The sequence below is a fragment of the Rhinoderma darwinii genome, chromosome 1, assembly GCF_050947455.1.
Source record: "Rhinoderma darwinii isolate aRhiDar2 chromosome 1, aRhiDar2.hap1, whole genome shotgun sequence".
Lineage (NCBI taxonomy): Eukaryota > Metazoa > Chordata > Amphibia > Anura > Rhinodermatidae > Rhinoderma > Rhinoderma darwinii.
Window position 1 is genome coordinate 173,852,385 of NC_134687.1, and position 26,748 is coordinate 173,879,132.

Here is a 26,748-nt window from a genome sequence, read left to right on the forward strand (position 1 = left end):
CACACACACACGCTGGTATCGGAAGAAGCAACGGCTTTTAACAAGCCGTCAAAAAATGATCCCTTTTTGGGGTGTAGCAACAGGTTTGGTGTTATTTTAAAGAAAAAAATATATATATTATCCACGACTTTCACCAGGATTAATATTATTGAAGAAGATTTATGAATGATGTGATGACGATTGGTGGTTCAAAAATTAACGTGGGACTTGTATTGCAACAGCACCAAATGTTTCGAATTCGCTAAAACCCGAAACTTTTGGTAAATTCATAACGAATTTGATTAGTTTACGATCAGTTCGCTCATCCCTAGTAACATGATGTCAATAAGTACAAAGACATGAAAATGGGCACTTCTAAAAAAACATCAAAGCAAGTTTACAAGAACACTCGTACCTTGATTGCAGGTTTTTCCAGTGTATCCAGCGTGACATTTGCACTTATTGGGGCCTATACACTCCCCATGTTTACATCCTGGTTGGCAAACGGCTATAGAAACAGAAATAGAAAAGATTAACATTGACCAGTCACTGATGCATTTTTAAATATTCTATTACCCACTATTTTTACTTGTTTCTTAAGATGGTGCGAAAGAATCAATAACGTCACGCAGTGGAAATAGTTGGATAACAGGAGGGAATTCTTACAATGCCACTGAGATCTGTAAGTACAGAGCAAAGATGTCTGCACAGGACAGTAATGAGAATTTGGTAACTTCCATCATACTACCATTTCAGGAAAATGACATAAGCAGCCACAATAGTGTAGTATCTAAGGAGACACTAGTTGACTTTATACTCATATTGCGGACGATGTAGTATAGAATCAGATTCACTAGGCCCAAGTAAAGATTTGCTGTATAATGGTTTGAAGTGGCGGTCTACTGTTTTGTTTTTTTCTAGACTGTAATTTTTCATAAACGAAGACTTTTATGCCTGGATTGATACTATGCATTTGAGTAACATATATGACTTGTTTTGCATTCTGAGTTTTTATTTGAATTTTATAAAAATCAAATATCCGGAAAAGGGAGCAAAGAAAAAACAGGGAGAGAAATTGTAACATAAATGACTTGAGGCTGCCATCCCCATTACAGCATCTGATGTTTATATGGTGATGAAGATTAGTATTTATAAACTCAGAAATCTGCAAGTTCAGCTATATCAATAAGAAGAAGATTGTTATGTTTCCATTGTACAGGTGTGATACATCATTCACATCTTTTTATACAACAGTTTCAAGATTTTTCTTAAACGTACAACGATCAATGTATGTTACAAACCTAATAACCCTTCCCCCCCAAAACTTCCAAAGTAAAGCAATAAAATATATTGTTCCAAACAAATAAATAATTGTACTTTTTTTTAGTTTATCTGTATCATTTAGGCCGGATTTACACAAGCGTGTGTGTATTGCACGCGCAAAAAATGCGTCGTTTTGTGCGCACAAAAGGCACTTAACAGCTCTGTGTGTCAGCAGCATATGATGCGCGGCTGCATGTTTTTCGCGCAGCCGCCATCATTATGACACTCTGTTTGTATGTCTGTAAACAGAAAAGCACGTGGTGCTTTTCTGTTTTCATTCAGTTTTTACTGCTGTTGCGCGAATCACGCGCGTCACACGGAAGTGCTTCTGGCTCCATACATAAACCCCGGCACAATGACGTGCTATTAAGTCATAGTGCGCAAAGGGGTTAATGCACAGCGGATGGTTCAAAGTGAAAATTGCAATTTTCCACTGACATGCCATTTTAGTGCATAATATGTTGTGCCCAGTTTGTGCCACTAAAGACAAATACCTCATAAAACGTTAAGCGGGTTCTCCCCGGTATGGGGATGCCATATATGTGGGCGCAAACTGCTGCTTGGGCACGCTGCAGGGCTCAGAAGGGAAGTAGCACCGTTTTGCTTTTGGAGCACAGATTTTGCTTGGTAGTAGTTGTTTGGGGTATTGCTGGTATTTCAGTTTATAATGTGGGGGCATATGTAATCTGTGCGGAGTACATCAGGGTATATGTAATCTGTGCGGAGTACATCAGGGCATATGTAATCTGTGCGGAGTTCATCAGGGCATATGTAATCTGTGCGGAGTACATCAGGGCATATGTAATCTGTGCGGAGTACATCAGGGTATATGTAATCTGTGCGGAGTACATCAGGGTATATGTAAACTGGGCGGAGTACATCAGGGTATATGTAAGCTGTGAGGAGTACATCAGGGTATATGTAATCTGTGCGGAGTACATCAGGGTATATGTAATCTGTGCGGAGTACATCAGGGCATATGTAATATGTGCGGAGTACATCAGGGCATATGTAATCTGTGCGGAGTACATCAGGGAATAATAAGAGGGTATAATAATGGAGTAAATAAATAATAATTCACAGATATGTGGCTGGTGTCGCACTGATAAATGGCGCCCGATCTTATCCGCATTTGGAACACTCTGCACATTTTGCATCGTCAGATTCTGAGAGCCAGAACTTTATTTTTTCTCCACCGGAGCCGTGTGAGGGCTTATTTATTGCGGGACAATCTGTAGATTCATTGGTACCATTTGGGGTACATGCGATTTTTTTTATCACTTTTTATTCCATTTTTTTGCAAGCAAGGTGACCAAAAACCATCAATTCTGGCAATGTTTTTTTAGTTTATTTATTTTTTACAGTACTCACCGTGCGCTATAAATGAAAATTTTACTTTATTCTGCGGGTCGGTACGATACTTTATGTGTTTCGTTTATGTTTTGCAGCATTTGTACAATAACATCACTTTTTTTTAAATAAATTAATTAATTTTCTGTCACCATATTCTGAGAGCCATAACTTTTTTATTTTTCAGTCAAAAAAGTTGTGTAAGGGCTTGTTTTTTGCGGGACGGGTTGTAGTTTTTATTGGTACTATTTTGCGGTAAATGCGACTTTTTGATCACTTTTTATTCTTTATTTTGTGATGGGTGGTGACCAAAAAATAGCGACTCTGGTATATTTTTCGATAGTTTTTTTTTTTTGCCGTGTTCATCGGGTCGGAAAAATAACATTAGTTTGGGTCGTTACGAACGCGGTGATACCAAATATGTGTACTTTCTTTTTTTTAACGTTTTAATTTTTTTCCTATAATAAAAGACTTATTATAGGAAAATTTTTTTATTTTTTTTAACATAACTTTTATTTTTACACGTAATTTTTTAAACTTTTTTTTTTTGTCCCACTAGGGGACTTGAGGACTTTCAGCTTTTATCGCTGCGTAGCGCGGGAAGACGTTAAGCCAAAACAAGTATTGTATCCAGGAAAGAGCAGATGCCCAAGTCCATCCTTTATACTTTTTCTTGTTTAGGCCCTGCTCACGCAGAGCTTTTTGCCACGGAAACCGCGTCAGACACCGCGTCAAAAAACGTCTGAAATCCCATTTCAATGGGAGGCGGAGGCGTTTTTTCCCGCCAGTGGAAAAAAATGCTTGAATGAAAAAGAAATTACATGCGCTTTCTTCGGGCGCTTCCGTCTCTGACTTCCGATTGAAATCAATGAGTGGCACGGAAAGCATTTTGTGCTGCGTTTTTTGCCCCCGGCACTCAATGGCTGCGGCCGAAAAACGCAGCGAAAAATGTGGCAAAGAAAATGAAGGCAGGTCAAAATCTGCCCCTAAATCCCTAAAGGAAATTTGGGGCAGATTCTTTTGCCTGCAAAAAACTCTGCATGCAAACTCTGCACACTGTGTACAAAGCCTAAGTGTAGGGCAACACAAGGCAGCTGCCGGGCGGCCGAAATGCAGCATTGATGCAGCCAAAAACTGGCCCAGCATGCAGTTTTATTGCAAATTGGAGCGGTTTTTGAAGTGATTGTTAATAGCCGCAAGATTTTGCAGCTAAACAGCAGTTTAATTGTTAATGGCAGCACGGTTTCTCGGGTAAAACTGCGGTTCAGTTGCAAAATTGTGCAGCCATTAACAATCAATTTAAAAACTGCGCCAATTTGTGGTATAAACACATGCCAGCGCTGTTTTTGACCGCACTGCGGCCGCCCCATCTAGCCGAAGTGTTTTACTCAGTGACTAATACTTACCTTTGTGTACAAACGGCAATATATCCATAGTATACTACCTATACCAGTCATCCAAGCTTCCTGTTAGTTTATTGTTGAGATATATATATATATATATATATATATAAATTTGCAATTATGACTCCTACTAGCAAATCTTTCACACGCTCAGAAGTGCATGTGTTTATCTTTAAAAAGCACCCAAAGCGTCACTACACAAGACTGTTCCCTTCTGTCTTTGTAGAAATTATTATTACAGCTGAAAGCAAACATTATCTTTTCTGTTAATGGAAACATTGCCCAACAGTAATAGATCTCATGACTCAGAAGGACTTCCTGGCATATGTTCAGCTCAGACGTTAGCTTCCCATGAGGAAACTCGGTGCCCTTTATACATTTACTGTATGCTTGATATGTTTTGATACGAAGTCTTAGAGTCTCACCTGAAAGTAGTAGAAGTGTGCATAGTTCTCCAGACTATTATTTGACAGCATCAGTACACATTTTCTAGCTTAATGTCAGGTTTTAAGATAAGTGGTCACGCTCTCGTGTGTGAACGGATGTCAAATGACAGGTAAGACAGTGTAGCAAATCAGCAGACATGAAGTCTACTCAGTCTAAACACTGCCTTCTATTCTTTTACAACATGGTGACAAGACTATTTTATGAGGAATGCCATTTCACAGGAGCCTAGATCAATTAGATATGGTAAACTTGGGTGTTGGGGGGTGTAAATAATGACTGGCTAAAAGCTCCTGGGTTTCCCCACCAAAAACATTTATCACCTACCCACAGGTCAGATTGGTAGAGGTCACAGCTATTGAAACCTCATCGGTAGCTAGAATGGGTTACCCCAAATCAGCTATCCATCCTCACTAGGACAGCCACGATGAGGAGAATTTGTATGAAAACGCGGCCGTGCATGTGCTGAAGCTCTATACAACTCTATGGAAAACTATCCGAAGCATCGAGATAGAGATATATCTATATATATATATCTATATATATATATATATATAACAATGTGAGAGAGAAAAACCTGGACCGCACTTCCACTTGTTATACATTGATCTATTGCAATGAAGTCAAGTTTATTACTATGTACACGAGGTTATTAGTAGACTCAGATTGCCATAAAGTGGGCCTATACAGTTTCATCAAAATGTTTACCAATAACCTCATGTTCATAGTTATACATTTTGCCTAGTTGCAATAGATCAATGTATAACAAGTGGATGTGCGGTCCAGGTTCTTCTCTCTCCCTTGTTGGATACACTAGCCGAAGCATGGATATAACATTGGTTTTAAAGGCCCCTTCTCTAGCAGGTTTCTACAAGACTGATTCTTTGGTTCATGGGTTTATTGTAGCCGACACCAGGAACGAATACTTAAATCCTTCCCGACTGCTCACCGTCTTTTGACGTCAGGCGGTGCAGGTCCCCAGTCTACAATGACGTCTTTTGGAGTCACTGTAGATGAGGCGGATGAGTGCTCGTGTGAGCGCTCATCCTCTAAGCAGGAGCGGTTACTTACAGCTCCTGATCTCAGAGCAGCCTCCTGAACACAGCTGGGGTCGGAAAACATTCGAACCCCAGCTGTTTAACCCTTTGATCGCCGCGGTCCGTGACCGCGGCATGATCAATGGGCACTCCCCTCTTTGATCGCATCACCGGGATTCCGGTGATGCGATCAAACACCGGGGAATCCCTCTGCAGTCAGCCCTGGGGACCTACAAAAATTGGAATAAAGAGTGATCAAAAAGTTGCATGTATCCAAAAACGGTACCTATAAAACCTATAGCTCGTCTCGCAAAAATCAAGCCCTGATACAGCTCCGTCAACTAAAAAATTAAAAAGTTATGGTTCTTACAACAAATAATTTTATTGTAAAACATAAAAAAGTGCTATAAATTTGGTATTGCCGAAATCGTACTAACCCGCAGAATAAAGTTAACATGTGATTAATAAGGCATGGTGAACGGCGTAAAAAAAACCCTTAAAAGACTATGGCAGAATTGCTAGTTTTTGGTCACCTTGCCTCCCAAAAAAAAAAAAGGATAAAAAGTGATGAGAAAAGCCGGATGTACCTCAAAATGGTACCACTAATAACTACAGCTCGTCCGACAAATAAACAGCCCTCATACCACTGCGTCTATGAAAAAAGAAATTAGTTAAGGCTCCAATAAGTCAGGAAAGAAAAATATGCAGTTGTGCAGGCCCGAGGGGAACATTTCAAGAGGCGATTTATCAAGGCCCTAAAATTAGGGAACAAGGAAGGGTAAGACCCAAAACATATCTGCTGGATGCGAGGGTGTCCATAATATACCAGGACAACACTTTCCCAGCAAAATTCCCCAAACTACAAAAGGTGCAGAGTGTACAAAATGGGGAAAAGGAAAGACATTTATCAGTGTGACACTGGCCTGTGCATAAATTGCTTCACAGCGTAACACACATCTATGGATTCTCTTACCCCATTATTATACTACCTAACTATGTCCCTGATGTGCTCTGCCCAGCTTACATATGCCCCCACATTCTAAACTAAAATACCAGTAAAACTCCAAACAAAACTACTACAAAGCAAATCCACGCTCCAAAAGCCAAATGGTGCTCCCTCCCTTCTGAGCCCTACAGTGTGCCCAAACACCAGTTTACTTCCACATATATGGCATCACCATACCCAGGAGAACCCTTTTAACAATTATTGGGGTGTGTGTCTCCAGTGGCACAAACTGGGCACGACATATTTGCCACTGAAATGGCAAATCTAGGGAAAAATTTAGATTTTTTACTTTACACCATCCGCAGCGCAATCATTTATGGAAAAGACCTGTGGGGTGAAAATGCTCACTACACGCCTTAATAAATGCCTTGAGGGGTGTAGTTTCCAAAATGGGGTCACTTCTCAGAGGTTTCTTTTATTATTTCACATCAGAGCCTTGGAATTGTGAACCAATACTTTGTAAATCGTCAAATTAGGCCTCAACTTCGCACGGTACTCTTTCACTCCTGAGCATGGTCGAATGTCCAGGCAAAAGATTAGGGACACACGTAGGGTGTTTCTAAAACCGGAAACACGGCATAAAATGCGACAGCACCCAGAAACCAATCCAGCAAAATCTGCACTCCAAAAGCCAAATGGCTTCTTCCCTTCTGAGCCCTGCCGTGTGTCCAAACAGCAGCTTATGACCACATATGGGGTATTGCCGTACTCGGGAGAAATTGCTTTACAAATGTTTTGGTTCTTTTATTCTTTATTTTTTGAGAAAATGAAAATTTTTTAGCTAAAGATACGTCTTATTGAAGAAAAGGTATTTTTTTTATTTTCACTGCCCAATTCGAATAAAGTCTATGAAATACCTGCGGGGTCAAAATGCTCACTACACCCCTAGATGAATTCCTCAAGGGGTGTAGTTTCCTAAATGTATCACTTTTTGGGCGTTTTCACGGTTTTGGTCCCTCAGGGGCCTTGCAAATGCGATATGGCCTCTGCAAACCATTCCTGCTAAATTTGAGCTCCAAAAGCCAAATAGCGCTCTTTCCCTTCTGAGCCCTGCCGTGTGTCCAAACAGCTGTTTATGACCACATGTAGAGTACGGTTTTACTCGGGAGAAATTGCTTTACAAGTGCTGTGGTGCTTTTTCTCCTTTAGTCCTTGTGGAAAGAAGAAAAAAATGTTCACAGTCTAAATCAAATAATTTCTGCAAAATACCTGTGGGGTCAAAATGCTCACTATACCGCTAGATAATTTCCTAAAGGGGTGTAGTCTCCAAAATGGGGTCACTTGTGGGGGGTTTCCACTGTTTTGGCATAACAAGACCTCTTCAAACCTGATATGGTGCCTAAAATACATTTTCATAAAAAGGAGGCCCCAAAATTCACTAGGTGCTCCTTTGCTTCTGAGGTGCTTCAGTCCATTACCACACTAGGGCCACATGTGGGGTATTTCTAAAAACTGCAGAATCTGGGCAATAAATATTGAGTTGTGTTTTTTTTTTTGTAAAACCTTCTGTGTTACAAAAAAAATGGATACAAAATTAATTTCTGCAAAAAAAAAATAATGAAATTTGTAAATTTCACCTCTACATTGCCTTAAATTCCTGTGAAATGTCTAAAGAGTAATGAATGATGATGCAATGTAAAGTCCACCATCCAGACTTATTTGATATGATTCTCCGTAATATATATAGAAAGAAAAGTAGATCCGGAGTTTTATGTATAAAATATAACTTTTACTTGTTTTTCGTATAAAATTGATTTAGAAGAAAAAACGAACATGTACAGACAGTATATATAAAAAGTAGCAAATGTACTGAATTTTTGCACTCATTCATAGCCTATATCCAGTATAATGAGGTAATTCGATATTAACAGCAGTCCATGCGTATTTGTAATAAATAAAGAGTGTTCATCAATTTTTATAGAGCTCCTTCCTTATAAGTGACCAACAGGTATGAAAGAACGGGGCTCAACGCCCCCCTACCCGTATAGATGTCATCCGTTTCTTGGCAACCTTTTAAGCTTAGTGTCCGGTGGGTCAGGAAGCCTCACTTGGTATAGATAAAGGATCTCCTCAATGTAGATCAAGTCTCCCAAAGACATGTCTGTACATGTTCGTTTTTTCTTCTAAAGCAATTTTATACGAAAAACAAGTTATATTTTATACATAAAACTCCGGATCTAAATGTCTAAAGGGTTAAGAAACTTTCTAAATGCTGTTTTGAATATTTTGAGGGGTGCAGTTTTTAAAATTGGGTGACTTTTTGGGGGTTTCTAATATATAAGGCCCTCAAAGCCACTTCACAACTGAACTGGCCCCTGAAAATAGCGCCTTTTGAAATTTTCTTGAAAATGTGAGAAATTTCAGCTAAAGTTCTATGCCTTGTAACGTCCTAGGAAAATAAAAGTATGTTCAAAAAACAATGCCAATCTAAAAGTAGACATATGGGGATGTTAATTAGTAACTATTTTGTGTGGTATAATTGTATGTCTAAGGGTATGTTCACACGGCCAAATTTCAGACGTATACGAGGCGTATTATGCCTCGTTTTACGTCTGAAAATACGGCTCCAATACGTCGGCAAACATCTGCCCATTCATTTGAATGGGTTTGCCGACGTACTGTGCAGACGACCTGTTATTTACGCGTCGTCGTTTGACAGCTGTCAAACGACGACGCGTAAAAATACAGCCTCGTCAAAAGAAGTGCAGGACACTTCTTTGGACGTTTTTGGAGCTGTTTTCTCATAGACTCCAATGAAAACAGCTCCAAAAACGGACGTAAAAAACGCCGCGAAAACGGCGTGAAAACGCAGCGAAAAATGCGAGTTGGTAAAAAAACTTCTGAAAAGCAGGGTCTGTTTTCCCTTGAAAACAGCTCTGGATTTTCAGACGTTTTTGTTGACTACGTGTGAACATACCCTTACAAGCAGATACATTTAAATTTCGAAAAATGCTAATCTTTGCAATTTTTCGCTAAATTTTGGGGTTTTTTACAATTAAATACTGAATGTATCGAGCAAATTTTGCCAGTAACATAAAGTCCAATGTGTCACGAGAAAACAATTTCCACAACACTTGGATAGGTAAAAGCATTACGAAGTTATTACCAAATAAAGTGAAACATGTCAGATTGGAAAAATGAGGCTCTGTCAGGAAGGCGAAAAGTGGCCAAAGAGAGAAGGGGTTAATAAAGCTTTTTTGAATAATAAGACTGGTGTATAAAATGGCAGTCTTAGTAAATCTGTCCCTTAGTACTTACCGTCTGATTAATAGTATTTTTGTAAAAACAATATATATGCCAATATTTTAATCCAAATTATATTTGACATGTCTTTTTTTTCTCAAAACAGCAATATCCGAGAATAGACTTAATGTTTCACCATTCAACCAAGAGGCTTCCTCAGGAAAATATTTCTTTATTTACTTCTAGGTAATTTCATCAATAGAATCAGTAAAAGTGGCAAAAAACCTTATTGAATAAAGGTGCCAATCTGGAGTTTGGACCAAGTTGCCCACAAAGGTATAAATTATTCTTATTATAGAACGTCTTTACAAATCAATAAAGGGTCCTACCACTCAGATTTATGAAATGTCTTCACATTTTTTAAAACAAGTCCAGTTGATTTTGGCTCACCAACACTAGATGCAACACGACCTTGATGAATTGTGTGTGTGTGTGTGTGTGTGTGTGTGTGTGTGTGTGTGTGTGTGTGTGTGTGTATTGAGCTGTTAGATCTGTGAAAATTCCTTTAGTACGGATAGCACACAGACTGTGGAATAACAGGACCTGTAATTTCAGAGCTGCAGCTGTCAGTCACACGGTCTAAACTGCTATCCCACCTGGAGTGAGCTACTCAGCAGTGTAAACAATGGGGCAGTGGGTTGTACAGAATGCAGACCTGCCCTTATACTAGCAGTTCATAATTCAATGTATAGTTTACGGCGGACATACACTACCGTTCAAAAGTTTAGGGTCACTTAGAAATTTCCTTATTTTTTAAAGAAAAGCACAGTTTTTTTCAATGAAGATAACATTAAATTAATCAGAAATACACTCTATACACTATACACTATTCTAGCTGCAAACGTCTGTTTTTTAATGCAATATCTACATAGGTGTATAGAGGCCCATTTCTAGCAACCATCACTCCAGTGTTCTAATGGTACGTTGTGTTTGCTAACTGTGTTAGAAGGCTAATGGATGATTAGAAAACACTTGAAAACCCTTGTGCAATTATGTTAGCACCGCTGTAAATAGTTTTGCTGTTTAGAGGAGCTATAAAACTGACCTTCCTTTGAGCTAGTTAAGAATCTGGAGCATTACATTTGTGGGTTCGATTAAACTCTCAAAATGGCTAGAAAAAGAGAGCTTTCATGTGAAACTCGACAGTCTATTCTTGTTCTTAGAAATGAAGGCTATTCCATGCGAGAAATTGCCAAGAAACTGAAGATTTCCTACAACGGTGTGTACTACTCCCTTCAGAGGACAGCACAAACAGGCTCTAACCAGAGTAGAAAGAGAAGTGGGAGGCCCCGCTGCACAACTGAGCAACAAGACAAGTACATTAGAGTCTCTAGTTTTAGAAATAGACGCCTCACAGGTCCTCAACTGGCAGGTTCATTAAATAGCACCCGCAAAACGCCAGTGTCAACGTCTACAGTGAAGAGGCGACTCCGCGATGCTGGCCTTCAGGGCAGAGTGGCAAAGAAAAAGCCATATCTGAGACTGGCTAATAAAAGGAAAAGATTAATATGGGCAAAAGCACACAGACATTGGACAGAGGAAGATTGGAAAAAAGTGTTATGGACAGACGAATCGAAGTTTGAGGCGTTTGGATCACACAGAAGAACATTTGTGAGACGCAGAACAACTGAAAAGATGCTGGAAGAGTGCCTGACGCCATCTGTCAAGCATGGTGGAGGTAATGTGATGGTCTGGGGTTGCTTTGGTGCTGGTAAAGTGGGAGATTTGTACAAGGTAAAAGGGATTTTGAATAAGAAGCCTATCACTCCATTTTGCAACACCAAGTCATACCCTGTGAACAGCGCTTGATTGGAGCCAATTTCATCCTACAACAGGACAATGACCCAAAGCACACCTCCAAATTATGCAAGAACTATTTAGGGAAGAAGCAGGCAGCTGGTATTCTATCTGTAATGGAGTGGCCAGCGCAGTCACCAGATCTCAACCCCATAGAGCTGTTGTGGGAGCAGCTTGACCGTATGGTACGCAAGAAGTGCCCATCAAGCCAATCCAACTTGTGGGAGGGGCTTCTGGAAGCATGGGGTGAAATTTCTCCCGATTACCTCAGCAAATTAACAGCTAGAATGCCAAAGGTCTGCAATGCTGTAATTGCTGCAAATGGAGCATTCTTTGACGAAAGCAAAGTTTGAAGGAGAAAATTATTATTTCAAATAAAAATCATTATTTCTAACCTTGTCAATGTCTTAACTATATTTTCTAGTCATTTTGCAACTCAGTTGATAAATATAAGTGTGAATTTTCATGGAAAACACAAAATTGTCTGGGTGACCCCAAACTTTTGAACGGTATTGTAGGTGGCGTAAATCTAAAGTTATGTAACAGACGTTATATATATATATATATATATAAAAAAAAATAAAGTCCACCGTCCAGCAGCACCAGCTTTAAAAGTATAGATGGGTGCACGCCTTGGGAACCCGATCACAGTCCCATATCCAATAAACATCCAATGATAGGCAGCACTCCAATGTCAAGGTAAAAAATAGCTTTAATAGCCCTCATGCGACGTTTCGGCTCTGTGCAATGAGCCTTTCTCAAGCATGCTTGAGAAAGGCTCATTGCCCAGAGCCGAAACGTCGCACGAGGGCTATTAAAGCAATTTTTTCACCTTGACATTGGAGTGCTGCCTATTATTGGATGATATATATATATATATATATATATATATATATGTGGTTTGATTTTGAGATGCAGTCAAATCTATGTTAAACCATTGTTCGAAGTAGTACCGGAAACCAATCTCAAATATATACACCTGTATAAAAATAAATTGGCAAAATGATGCCAATGTAAGTTTTTCTTTCTTCAACATAAGAAAAGGTGTAATCTATTTTTAATTATATATATATTTTTTGAGCCAGACAAAATTATTTCACCCTGGAATAAGGCTTTGGCAGGGTAAAAGCTTGATGTGACAATCCAGGATATCTGGCCTAAATAGTACAGGGTCACTTGTTCGCCATTTGCTGAGCAAAACGACAGAGTTGTAGTCAGCTGTCGTCAGTCCGGTTGTACTGGCAGTATTACAAAGAAGCTAAGACAAAAGAGGAATCTAAAGAACTATTTTTGTGCTGGAACAGATGTTTTCCCTGTGATGTGGAATGAGATTTGATCGGGTAGATTATACAGATCATAAACAGACTGATGAACAAGGATTAGCACTTTTGCACATTTTTATTTGCAGAAGTTACATCCTTCAGCAGGATTGGCCACAGAGCATGAACTCTGTGGTCTGAAAGGTAGGGCTTATTCACACAAACGTATAATACGTCCGTGATACGCACGTGATTTTCACGCGCGTCGCACAGACCGATGTCAGACTGTCAGTGAATTTCACGCAGCGTATGTGCGCTGCGTGAAACTCATGAGATGTCCTACATTTGGCTGTGTTTCGCGCTGCACGCACCCAATGAAGTCAATGGGTGCGGGAAAATCGCGCTCGGCACACAGAAGCACTTCCGGGTGCCGCGCGTGATTTGCGCAACAGCAGTAAAAACAATGAATGAAAACAGAAAAGCACCACGTGCTTTTCTGTTTGTAAACATAAAAACAGAGTGTCATAATGATGCCGGCTGCGCGAAAATCACGCAGACGCGCACCATATGCTGATGACACACGGACCTTTTGCGCACGCAACACGCAGCGTTTTTTGCGAGCGCAAAACGCACACGCTTGTTTGAATCCGGCCTTAATTTTAGTTTTTCTAGTGTATTTAGGGGAGTTGTAGATGTCACAATCAATGTTGCTGGCCACATCAGAGTTTTTTTTTTACCCCTAACGCAGTATGATTGGGCAGCAGCCATGTGCATTCCCCAAATAGTATAGAGAAAAGTGCAGAATTGGTTATTGACATTTTATACTCATAAATAACGTGAAGAAAATCTTCAAATTATTGCCAAATGTATTGGCAGTATAACAAACATTAGGAGCTAGGGTGTCCATACATAGTCGGTGTTTGGTTGGAGGAGCGAACAGCATTTATATCTATGAGCACCATCGGTATCGATTAGGGCTGAATACTAATAGTTTGTGTTAATATAAAACCGGTCATAATAATAAAGATTCTCTGCTGAAAAAATAAACAATTTGTTCAATATACGTCCTTAGATAACGACATTGAAATTACGGTCATACAATTATTAAGTGGGTTGTCCGACAGTAGAAAAAATATGGTTTTTTTTCCCATGAAACAGCGCCACTCTTGTCCATGGGCTGTGTCTGATATTGCAGTTCAACTCCATTCAAGTGAAAGTGGCTAAGCTGAAATACTAGTCACAGCCCATGAATAAGAGTTTTGTTGTTTCTCAGACAATCCTTTAAAGACAGTCCAGTGCTCTACCCACAATTCCCCTGGAGACTGGAATAGGATTATTTCACATTACTTCATAAAGAGTAACAATCCAATGACTGTGGTATGCATTGAGAGTTCTACATTTGGTTGTTGATAACAGTAATACACATAGTAAAACACAGAAGACCTTTATACTCTGTTATAGTGCTCAGGATAGATATGTGACGTGAGAATACAGTCGACGCGTGACACACTGGAATTCCAGTTATTTTGTGCGATAGGTATATAATCCAGTATCTTCAGGGCACAATAAAACACTGTATACCTCCTCTGAAGCACAGGAAATATTTTCAGACACCTACATGCACATATAAAGTAAAACATGCCAATATTCCAAAATAATAAGAAAGACAAGACAAGAATTAGGTCATACAAAAACAAAACATGCAGTGACCCATTTTCAGCCACAACTTTGTCTGCAGTTGCGTTTTCGGACTATAATCTTCTGTGCACTTTGTACCTGATGAACTTTGTGCAATGGACGTGCATGTAACAAAAAACATGTTGGTGATAATCACAATTGTATTTATATTGGTCAGTGAAAAGCATTGGAAATGAGTATATATATTTAGTATTATATCTAGAGTCTGTTCTCCCCAGACACATATTGTATTCTGCCAAAATGATTTGTAAGAAATGTTTAGCTAACCTTGTGTACGGCACCTTACGCTGGCTATTCTCTGCCTTAAGACGTAGTAGAAAGCTGCAAAACAAATGTCCAAAAAAGGAATTGTAGATCTTTATTTTTATATTTTTTTTGTTCCTTTTGGGTAGGCTGGACTTGGGTCCTAATCAACATGCTACATTCCGGCAGCCTTAAACACATTCAACTTTCAGAGAAAGTCTGCAAGAAGAAAACAAAATCTGGGACAGGTTTAAAATTAAATTTAAAAGTAGTTTAAAGTAAATTTAATAGCACAAAAAAAGATTGTTATTGTAAGGCACAATGCATGCTGAAAGGTAAAACAAATTAGTAACGTGGTACTGTACATGGCATCGCACTGCTGCTACGCGTCATTATGAACACAAAGGACCATAATGGTACAAACTGCTGTAGAGGTCGCTCTCAAGCTCTCATGGTTGCAAACAATATGCCCTTTATTTTTAATTGGTCTCTTAAATGACCAGGAGCGAAATAAAAAGCAATTTAGTGTATTTTATGTTTTTTTGTTATATGCCTTATTAATGTAAGTTAAAAAAAAAGCTGATAGAAGTGGTGCCCTGCTTGAAACCACCCTCTTTTAGCGAACACGAGGTGGACAACAGTTGTCTACAGAAATCAGTGGATACTCACTGAATTCAATGTGTCTTTCACAATGCTTACTGGTTAGCATCTACATAGTAGAGCAGGGGTCCAGCAACCTGTGGCACCGGTGCCACAGCTGGAACGTGAGGCTTGGTTCGCTGGCAACCTTCCCTCTCCCAGTGTCTAGCAGTGTTGTGTGCTTGGCGACGCTGAATACAGGGAGAGAGAGTGGCGCTGATCACCAGGAGAGAGAGAGCAGGGCTTCATTGTGTTTATTGCTGCAGAACATTTGGCAAGAACACAATGCAGCACTGCTCTTTCTCCTGGTGTGCAGCGTTGCCAAGCACATAATGCAGTGCTGCACTCTACTGGTGATCAACGCTGCAAGGACGGAGTTCAGTCACCGCTGTATAAAAGAAAAAGTTGGCAAAAGTTAACCGCTCCTTTCTATCTGCTCCACCAAGCTGGTGTTTAGTAGCCACAGTCTCTCCTATGTGCATCCCCAAAGCGAATATTCAGTAGTCGCTCTCTCCTGTGTGCAGCCCCCCAATCAGGTAATCAGTAGCCGCAGTCTCTTCAATGTGACCCCCCCCCCCAGCTGGTGTTCAGTAGCCCCGTATGACCACAGATGGGTCATCTTTGCAAATAAAGTCAAGGCCAAGGATCACACTGAAATGTAAGTTTAATTAACTAATTAAGGAGTTTGTCACATATGTGGTAACCGTTTGTCTTATATGACTTTCATGTCTGCTTGGCTCATGGGGTACTTTATCTTTGATTCTTTTTCTATCGGCACGCCATACAAAAAAAGTTTGCCTACCCCCTGAAGAGATTTCACCAGTGTAATACCCCATGATCTTATCACCAACAATCTAAAAAAAGTAGTTAAAAATTAAGAGCAACTTTAAATAAGGGATTCTGCAGGAAATACTTCTAACAATACTACACTAGTAGTAAAGCACTCATGTGAATAAATATAGGACTAGAGAATAACTCCACCTGTCATGGCTTTCACACTGGACAATCTGCATGCAAGCAGATGTAAAGTCTGGAGCGAAAGTGATCTTCCCAACCATTTCTAAACTGCAGCATGGGTTCCTCTTGGGTGCACGTAGGTTGCCTCTTTCCTTTGCCGTCAGAACTACTAGACTTTGCTGAAGACCAACACATGCTAGTAGATGTTTGAAGTCAGCAGTTCAGTGTTTTGCTGAACCAAATTATGATCCCAAGCGGAGACCAGATCCATGACCATGATATTGTATATTCACATAAGATGCTGATTGACTTTCATAGGATGCAGCAGAGGCTTGTTATGTAATTATTATTATTATTTTTTTATTAATTTCGCAGAACATTGAGCCATTGGCTCTGTTCAGACTAACATGGTTCCATTAAACCACGTTTCCAATACTCCTAATAGGCAGAATGCCATAATCTGCTATGCTATTCTACCAAAAAAAACAAAAAAACATTATAAACTCTTAATTAATCAATTAGACAAATCTGTCATATTCAGCATTAATCCTTGCATAATGATTTAAATTTTTTAGTGTAAACAGAGCTCTTCTATGTGATGAGGTTTACAACCAGAGACATTGACAGGGACCCTACTCTGTAATATTAGTACGGTGTTTCATTGTTGCTTTGTTCAGTGTCAGACTATTAACACTAAAACATATAATTATATTTTTATAAGGAAAATTTACGAGTGCCAATAAAGTTAATTTGTCATTTAGAAAAATACAATTATAGTTCAGAATAAGCTTTTCAAGTTTCTCTGGTCTAAAGACGACTGATAAATGCTCTTTTTAGAAAGCATATAAAAAAATGTAAAACTTTAAAGAGGCTCTGTCACCAGATTATAAGTGCCCTATCTCCTACATAATCTGATTGGCGCTGTAATGTAGATAACAGTGGTTTTTATTTTGAAAAACGATAATTTTTTAGCAAGTTATGAGCAATTTTAGATTTATGCTAATTAGTTTCTTAATAGACAACTGGGTGTGTTTTTACTTTTGACCAACTGGGCGTTGTACAGAGAAGTGTGTGACGCTGACCAATCAGCATCATACACGTCTCATTGTTCCAACCCAGCGTGATTGTGCAGTGAAAGAAGCTGGGCTGGAACAATGAGGAGTGTATGATTGGTCAGCGTCATACACTCCTCTGTACAACGCCCACTTGGTCAAAAGTAAAAACACGCCAAGTTGTTTATTAAGAAACGAATTAGCATAAATCTAAAATTGCTCATAACTTGCTAAAAAATAAAACACACTGCTGTTATCTACATTACAGCGCCGATCAGATTATGTAAGAGATAGGGCACTTATAATCTGGTAACAGAGCCTCTTTAAGGGTTTTTTCATATTGGACAGTTATGGCATATCCACAAAATACAGCATAAATGTCCGATAGATGCAGGTGACACCTCAGTGACGTGCACCTCTCTCTACAACGGGGGCCCACTGACCCCACTCCTACATTCTCTTGCTTTAGCTGCTCTCCGGCCACTGACTGACAAGGTGTTTGGGAGTACAGAAACAGCCGAGTCTGCTGAGCTGTGCTGTTTCTGTAACTACCATAGAAATGAATGGGAGTTCTTGAAACTGCGTAGCACAGTGTCTACGCTGTTTCTGTAGCTCCCGCGTTCTGGAAACCGATAGCTCTCTGTGCTACTCTGATTCTGAAACTCCCAACCCCATCGTCTGTTAGTGGCCAGAGAGAAGCATAAGAAAATAGGACGAGTGGTCAGGGTGGGGACCCGCATCCTGTGGATATGCCATAAATGTCCATGATGGAAAGACCCCTTTAACACTTGACAACAAGATTCAGTTCGAGGTTAAATTGAATTTAACTATAATACATGGGAACTCTCAATGTATTAAAAATCTTACAATGGGTATGCAGTATGGATATCAATTCCACTTGTCAATAAGTAGTACTGTATGTGAATGACAAAAGTCTCTCCAATGGCTAATCCTATTCATCAAATAGTGGATAACATCCCAAATGGACAATCTTCTATTTGGTCAACATCATGAACATTGTCCATGCAAAGAAACAACCTATTTAAATGACAGTAATGAGAATTCCTTACTTATGGATTTAAAGGGGTTATCTTATGCAACTATCCAGCTGTCTTATACGGTATTGCATGGGCCATCGTTTATTTTTATACTTTGTAATGTTCCCATGTATGTCAACTACATTAGTTACAACAGAAACAACAATAGCATGCTACACATTAACAATCAAACAGTAAATGACATAAAGTGATCATTACACAGCCAATTACAGAAGCTAATGCTGTAAACATCTGCCAATATTTTCATATTAAAGCAGAATAGTAACATTTAATATAGCAGACACACAGCAATTGCTGCCAAGGAGGTTTAAATATAGCCAGCCCAGCTCTAAAGGACACCTAGTTACCAGGAGCTCTATATACTGATGTGCCGGAAATCTATTCTCCATTCTGTCTTTATATACCAAAATGTGTAACAGATCCCAGCACATGGAAGGAGGAAACCATCTTGGTGTTGTGGGATCCGTTACGGATACTTGGGAAAATGAATCTTCTGAATACTTACCTGAGCACAGCCTAACCCTGCTAAATCTGTTCACTCAGCACTGATTTTGGAGACCACAGCAGGAGGGCACTACTGTTAGGGCTCATTCAGACGAGCATGATTCTCGTCTGTGTGCAGTGCATTTAAACCAATGGCTGCGTGAAAACCAAGGACAGCACACGGATGCACACATCCGTGTGCTGTCCGTGTTTTACACATCAATTACATTGACGAAAAAAAAAAAAAAGAGAAGCGCTTGCGATTGCGTGAAAAACACATGCCGCTCTCAAAGCACACTAATGCAACGCACACGGGCAGATTCTGTCACGCTCGTGTGATTGTAGCCTTAGTGTACATACATTTGTCAATACAGGCTGTTGTATGTATATAAAAACTACAGTGATATTGGAGGCCACAGCTAGAAGGCATTACTGTTAGGGTGGATTTGCACATCGAGTACTTGTTGTGGAATTTCGATTGTCAAATCCACACTGAAATCCGCAACAAAGTATAGTACAACGTTAGTGAATGCAGTTTTAATAAACTCCATTTACTCATAGCGTAAAAATATTCTGGGAATTTTAGGCATGCTGCCCAAATACGCTCATTTTCACCTCTAATTTAAATTATTGCAATGTGCGAAATGTGCTGCTAAATTCCACACCAAAATCAACGACAAAACCCGCATGTAACACGTGGATTTCATTGCACATTTTGGGTTTTAAGGCTGTTTCCATAGCGTAATTTTTAGCCTAGAGTTAGTGTGCATGACCATATGAATTATATAAATACAATAGTACATTGATCTCTTTTGTAAAAATTGTATCAATATAGCGGCCTATATGGTCACATAGATGTGCGCAAACGGTGGTGTTCTTCCTCTACAGTCACAAGGATTAGTGCTGAACAGATTTTAACAGAAGTTTTATGCACAGAAACTTTCGTAGAATGCAGTAAAAATAAATGTTACAAAAAAATCCAAATAATCTGATGTATTCATCACGTGTCAATATGCCAAGAAAAGTGCTAAAAAAAATTACAAAAAATTATTCTGGTATGTGCGAGACCTGTTCCAAGAAAACAAGAGGACAACTCGCATTCTCTAGCTTGGGCAGATCATGCATGTAAACAGACCATTTTGCAGGATAAAACGATCCCCCACATTGGCCAGGGAATTCACTGTACACTTTATGATCCTTTTTTTTCATACCATTAGATAACACTTTGGCGACCCTCCAAACCCTCTGATGCAGAAATCTTTGAACATTTCCAAAATAGTGTTCTTCTATGCAGGGTATCCAAACACAGCCTTTTTTAAATTATTAATTATTATTATTTTACTATGAATACATCAATTACAACTTGCCAATAGACAGAAGAGCAGCAAATATAAGTACAGTACTCTATGATGCCATTGTATGGACAGAACTTTGTGCAAGCAGTGCTATGCCATTGGATTCAGTACAGCACCATTGACAGTGAAAGCGTTACAGTGCCTGTGAACGAAAAGGTGCAAGGTATCGAATATGCATTTAAAAACAGCAGCACAAGCAATTTAATACCATCACATGGAGAAGCAATTGTGAGAAGCCAGCAGCCGCATGCAGCAATCTAGGTTCCGCTTAAAACGCCCACACACCGTCTCTGCTTTTGGGTCACTATGATGCCTTGGCCTATACTGTGTAACATGTGACTGTGCTTTTAACAGGATAGTGTCCTTAAATAAATCATACCATCATGCCCATACCAACAATATCGGTGCTCCAACATTCTTTACATGCACTTGTTATAGTATCCAAAAGTACAATGTGCAACAAAAGGAGGTTTTAATATAATCGCACACATAATGAATATCATTCCAAGTTTACTATGGCTCATAAATGACATATTATAAATGATGACACGAAGGCTGGGTTCACATGGTGTGTTTTTAGCAGGCATTTTTTTTGTTTTGGTAGATAAACTCCCATGTCTCTCAATGGAAGTTCATCAACCAAAACAGAATGCATTCTTAGCATGAAAATGGGCATCTACAAAGAGGCTTGCCATGATCATCCCCAATTTTAGGAATTTACTCTCGGTCCCTGAAAAATTACCATGTCTGGGCAGGCAAAAATTATTAAAGAACATTTACCATTAAAAATTATATTTCAAAGTGATTGGAATTTTATTTTGAGTTGTCAAATTTTATTTATTTTCGTACAGAGAAATAAAAAGTTGGCATTACCGTAGGATAATAATTTCACCAGCGTTTTTCTAATCAGGGGTTCCACTCCATATCACTTTGGTTGTGCTCAGCATACACAATAGTATTTGCAATGTGAAATCAGAGAGGGAAGGGAAGAACATGCGGCACTCACCAATTCAATAAAACTTTGTTTCTTTATTATGGCCTCTTTAAAATCGGACTCTTCTTAGGGAGGACATTGCAGACGGCAAATAAGTAACAGCATGTTTCACGCTAAATAGCGTTTCTGACCTCAGAAGAAGCCCTCTTTAGCGTGAAACATGCTGTTACTTATTTGCCGTCTGCAATGTCCTCCCTAAGAAGAGTCCGATTTTAAAGATGCCATAATAAAGAAACAAAGTTTTATTGAATTGGTGAGTGCCACATGCTCTTCCTTTGCTTCTTTACTTTCAAATTCTATTTAGCTGATTTTTAGTTATGCATGTCTCTGGGTGACAACCAAAATTAAAATCAAATGAAAAAACTAGGCAGATTTTTCTAGGTGACAACACCCTATAGGAACTAGACAGTGGTAGAGTGGGGGACTATTGTAACACTTGCTATGGGGCCAATTGGTAACTGTGACCACCCTTAGGTTTCTCCACTGTTCCTTGCTACCGTTTTAACTTTGCAGTTGTGTTGTGCCTTTGAGTGACACCACAATATATAGTCTGAAGTTAGATTTTATACAGTTTTTTTCTCACATTCATACTGAATCCATAAGAAAAATAAATTGTGGCATCCTCCATTGGTTCCCATATTACAGAGCCACTGTCCCCTAGAAGCATTCTATGGTGGCCCACAGAGTGCCTATGATTCCGTAATACAGAGCTGCAGAGTTGTGATGTACCAGGGCCCGTGCACCTAGCATAATCGTGTTCATGAGCCCTTGTGAGGTTTAAACAATTGATAGCCATACTACATTTGTTTTATAACAAACCTCAAACTAAAGAGAAGCCTAATTTTATAGCGTTATAATGGTATTGCAGTTATTTAGAACTATACAATGTAGCTAATACCCTAAGGCTGGGTTCACATGACCTATTTTCAGACGTAAATGAGGCGTATTATGCCTCGTTTTACGTCTGAAAATAGGGCTACAATACGTCGGCAAACATCTGCCCAGTCATTTGAATGGGTTTGCCGACGTACTGTGCCGACGACCTGTCATTTACGCGTCGTCGTTTGACAGCTGTCAAACGACGACGCGTAAAATGACTGCCTCGGCAAAGAAGTGCAGGACACTTCTTTGCAACGTAATTTGAGCCGTTCTTCATTGAAGTCAATGAAGAACAGCTCAAGATTACGGGCGTCAAAGACGCCTCACATAATGCAAGGAGGAGCATTTACGTCTGAAACGACGCAGCTGTTTTCTCCTGAAAACAGTCTGTCTTTTCAGACGTAAAAGCCACTTCTCGTGTGCACATACCCTAACCAAAAATACAGCATGGATCTATTGGCCCAAATATATGATTCAATGGTAAATGAATGTAAACTATGTGGGCTGATCCTAGGGTGTATACCCAAAAAGCATCAAGAATAAATACATATAACCTAAGAAAGACAGATGCTCAGAAGACAAGAGAATATGCAAAAATCTTTATTAAGTCACATGATAAAAGACAATAGATAAAATGAGAAATCCATAAACCAACAGATAAAAAGGACGATAAGCTGTGTGTCTAACAAGTGAACAAAAGGTGCAAAGTTGTACCAATGACACACCTTTCAAAGAGTCTATACCAATGACTAAAGTGAGAAGACCGTATATACATACAATGATGTGCTGTATAGGCACAAAAAAATATGAAGAGTAATTAAACATGTATGAAGTCCATATAAACGTCAAGGAAAGCAATTATGCATAAAAATACTGAGGGATATCAAAGCGATATATCATACCCATAATGGATGCAGGAAGAGACACAGCGAACGTCCTTTTTATCTGTTGGTTTATGGATTTCTCATTTTATCTATTGTCTTTTATCATGTGACTTAATAAAGAGTTTTCATTTTTGCATATTCTCTTGTCTTCTGAGCATCTGTCTTTCTTAGGTTATATAATGTAGCAAATACGTTGTAGAATCAAAACTTTGGGAACGAGCTGCAGTCACTTCCATCGCCTAACTAATTTGAGGGAACATGTGCAGAGATTTGAGAAGATAAATAGATTTGGAAAAATTTACTGATATGTTTTACAAATCAATCTCGATTGGAACTATGTTAAATTGTTTTGCTTATCTTCGGAAAAGAAGAACATAAACATTTCTGGTGATGTACATTTGAGATGTACTCGTTCATAAGATCTGTGTGCAATGTATCTATGCAGTGGTTCAGCTACATTCGGTCTCATTCCCACCTGGGACACTTAAAGAGTGCCACTTTTGATATGTCACAGAGATAAATGAAAAGTTTGATAAAAGGTACAATTAGGCTATGTTCACACAGGGCGGACATGCTGCGTAAAAGCTAACAGCGTATCCACCCTGTGCACCGCAGGGAATTCCGGCCCAAAAAATGCACCCAAATCAGCTGCGGAAAACTGGCACCAGAAAAAACCAAAAGCTTCATACTTACGTAGCCATGGCAACGCTCCCCTCCGCCGTCCTGCAGCTTGGCTTCCTGGGATGACGTTTCATCTCATGTGACAGCTACAGCCTGGGATTGGCTGCAGTGGTCACACGGGATGAAACGTCATCCCAGGAGGCCGGCCTGGACAAAGAAACACAGACTTCTGGGTAAGTATAAGATAATTTATTTTTTTTTCTGAGTTGCGTTTTCTTGCAGCCGAATTCTGCGATTCGGCCGCAAAAAAACGCAACATCTATTTGTTGCAGGTTTTACCTCCCCAATGAATTTTATGGGGAAATCCCACAACAAATAAGCAGCGTTTACATAAAAACAATTGACATGCTACAGATTACAAAAACGCACCGCAGGTCAATTTCGGAGAGTTTTTTCCGCTCAGCATTTACGCAGCGTGTGGATAAGATTTGTTGAAATATCATCCACTTTGCTGGTATTGTAAATCCATTGCGGAATATCTGCAGTATTTACACAACGTGTAAACTTACCCTTACTCTTTAAGGTGTACCAAGCGCTCTTTTGCCACATAAGAGGACAGCCATAACCTATCTCACATTACAATTCACTTTTAGAATATATCTGTCTGTCTATTATGTATAGTGTGAAGTCATTGCAAACGATTGCTTTGATCACAATTTTTTTTTCTTTTTATATAAAGAGATCCAAATTTCTGTACTGATAATTTTTCATAATATATCTTTAAGAGGCTCTGTTCACATCTGCGTTAGTCAGTTTTATTCTTCTGCTTAGAGTAATGAAATTGACGGATTGTTGGATCCATTGCCCGTCTTACATCAATGGCGCCCAACTGACCGCATTGACATAATAGGGTCCGTCAGGTTCCATTCTGATGTGCAGCATTTTACTTTAAAAATAGTGATGCTTGCTACACTATTTTTTCTGTCAAATGCGATGGTATCTTGGACGGAGGATCCGAACGAAGCCTCCAACATCGATATAAACAGAGCCTAAAAGTCACATCTCCTACAGATCTCCAAATCCCTTGCTTGCCTTCTAATGCGCATAGAGTTAAATTATACAATTTAGGCTGATTACAGCTGCCACTAGGGGGGGGGGGGGGTAGTGCATACAGCTCCTACTAAATGCAATAATAAATCCTGATTATACAAAAGATTTGAAGCGCTCCATACGTAAAACGTTTCAACCCCTTTAAAAATATATTATTAAATTAATCAGCACAGAATTATGGGCCTAAAAACAAAATCGTGGACATTTGCGAAAAGTACGCATTTATACAGCCTAATATCATGTCAGTATGCCATTCTGAATATCCAAATAATAGATCATTGCATTTTGTTCATAGCAGTATACGGACAGATCTGTTCAGATCTGAAAAGACTGCTTGTTAGGCAGTGTATCCATAGCAACCAGACGGTCAGTTTGGAGAACCCCCTGACGTAGGGCCCCAGAAGACTCTCACGAGGGTATTACATTATACAGCAACACTCTAATAAGAATTACAGATTAAACTAGACTGAACACTGGAATTACAATGTTTATTGGTGTTACAAAACTTTCCAATGAATCTGCATGGACTTTCTCAGCCACACAGGGAGGTGAGATTGAACTAAATGTTAATGTAATGATGTTTAATCTCTGGCAGTTAGCAGAAGTGATATCACTAGGAGTGCTATATGATATATAATGTGTGATGTACCATATAGAACAGAGCTCCCGCATTTCTCCTTCGGATAGACTACACCGAAAGGTAAATTGTGAAACTGTATTTGTCAAAGTAATATCAGCAGAGTTTGGCAGAAGAAAGTGTTTCCATTTATCTTTATTTTTGATTAGTATTAAGAGTCCAGTTATGTGCTAGCTATATGCAGCCGGGAAAGGACTATAGCACAGCTCGCCTGCGTCTTCAGCGTGCTGTGTCATGTATCGTGTCAGCTGCATTCATATTCCACATGCTATTTATGGCCTAGAGGGTTTACATTTTTGTTCCAGATCTTAAATTTAGCATCGTTTAGATAAATATTTAATTGCAACTGTACGGAAATTGTTTCAAGCCATTACCTATACACACACACACACACACACACACACACACACACACACACACACACATATAGATCATTAAAAACAAACATGAATAAAACTAAAGTAAATACTGTCCATCTTTACACCCTTTTTTTTTGTCCTAATTTTATTGTCCCAATGCATCCGACATAACATTAGGAACTTTGCAATAGGTTGCAGAAAAAAATAAAGTTCCTACCATTTTTTTCTACAACTACTAGGCTGGGTTCACACGACCTATTTTCAGACGTATTGGAGGCGTTTTACGCCTGGAATTACTTCTGAAAAAACCGCCTCCAATACGTCGGCAAACATCTGCCCATTACTTTCAATGGGTCTTACGATGTACTGTGCCGACGACCTGTCATTTTACGCGTCGCTGTCAAAAGACGGCGCGTAAAATAACAGCCTCGTCAAAGAAGTGCAGGACACTTCTTAGGGCGTAATTGGAGCCGTTTTTCATTGACTTCAATTTTAAGTCTGTAAAAGACGTGGCGAAAAACGCCAGTACATGCATTTACGTCTGAAATTCATGAGTGGTTTTCTCCTGAAAACAGCTCCGTAATTCCAGATGTAAATCCAGTTATCGTGTGCACATACCCCTACAGTGCTGTGAAAAAGAAGATTTCTTCTATTTTTTTTGTAATTTGTCACATTTCAAGATTTCAGATCATTCAACTAATTTTAATGTAAGATAAAAACAACACGAGTAAACAAAAAATGCAGCTTTTATATGATCATTACATTCACGCAGGATAAAGATTTATTCAAAACCTATATCACCTATGTGAAAAATTGCCCCCCTAAAACTAATAACTGGTTATGCCACTCTTGGCAGTAACAACTGCAATGAAACGTTTGTGATAACTTGTGATGAGTCTTTAGATCGTTGTGGAAGAATTATGGCACACTCTTTGCAG

At 39.2% G+C, this 26,748-nt stretch overlaps 1 protein-coding gene across 6 annotated transcripts in view; it reads right to left on the reverse strand.

The window, feature by feature from the left end:
* Positions 1-26,748, reverse strand: part of NPNT (nephronectin) — a 96,369-nt gene that overhangs the window by 41,039 nt on the left and 28,582 nt on the right. For 4 of the 6 annotated variants that reach the window (XM_075849756.1, XM_075849754.1, XM_075849751.1 and 1 more), the window contains exons 3-4: positions 14,807-14,860; positions 395-487 (exon numbers count right to left, since the gene is read on the reverse strand). In XM_075849756.1, coding sequence (XP_075705871.1) covers positions 395-487; positions 14,807-14,860 — 147 coding nt within the window. The remainder of the gene's footprint in view (positions 1-394; positions 488-14,806; positions 14,861-26,748) is intronic. The other 2 variants (XM_075849752.1, XM_075849755.1) reach the window with 1 other exon arrangement.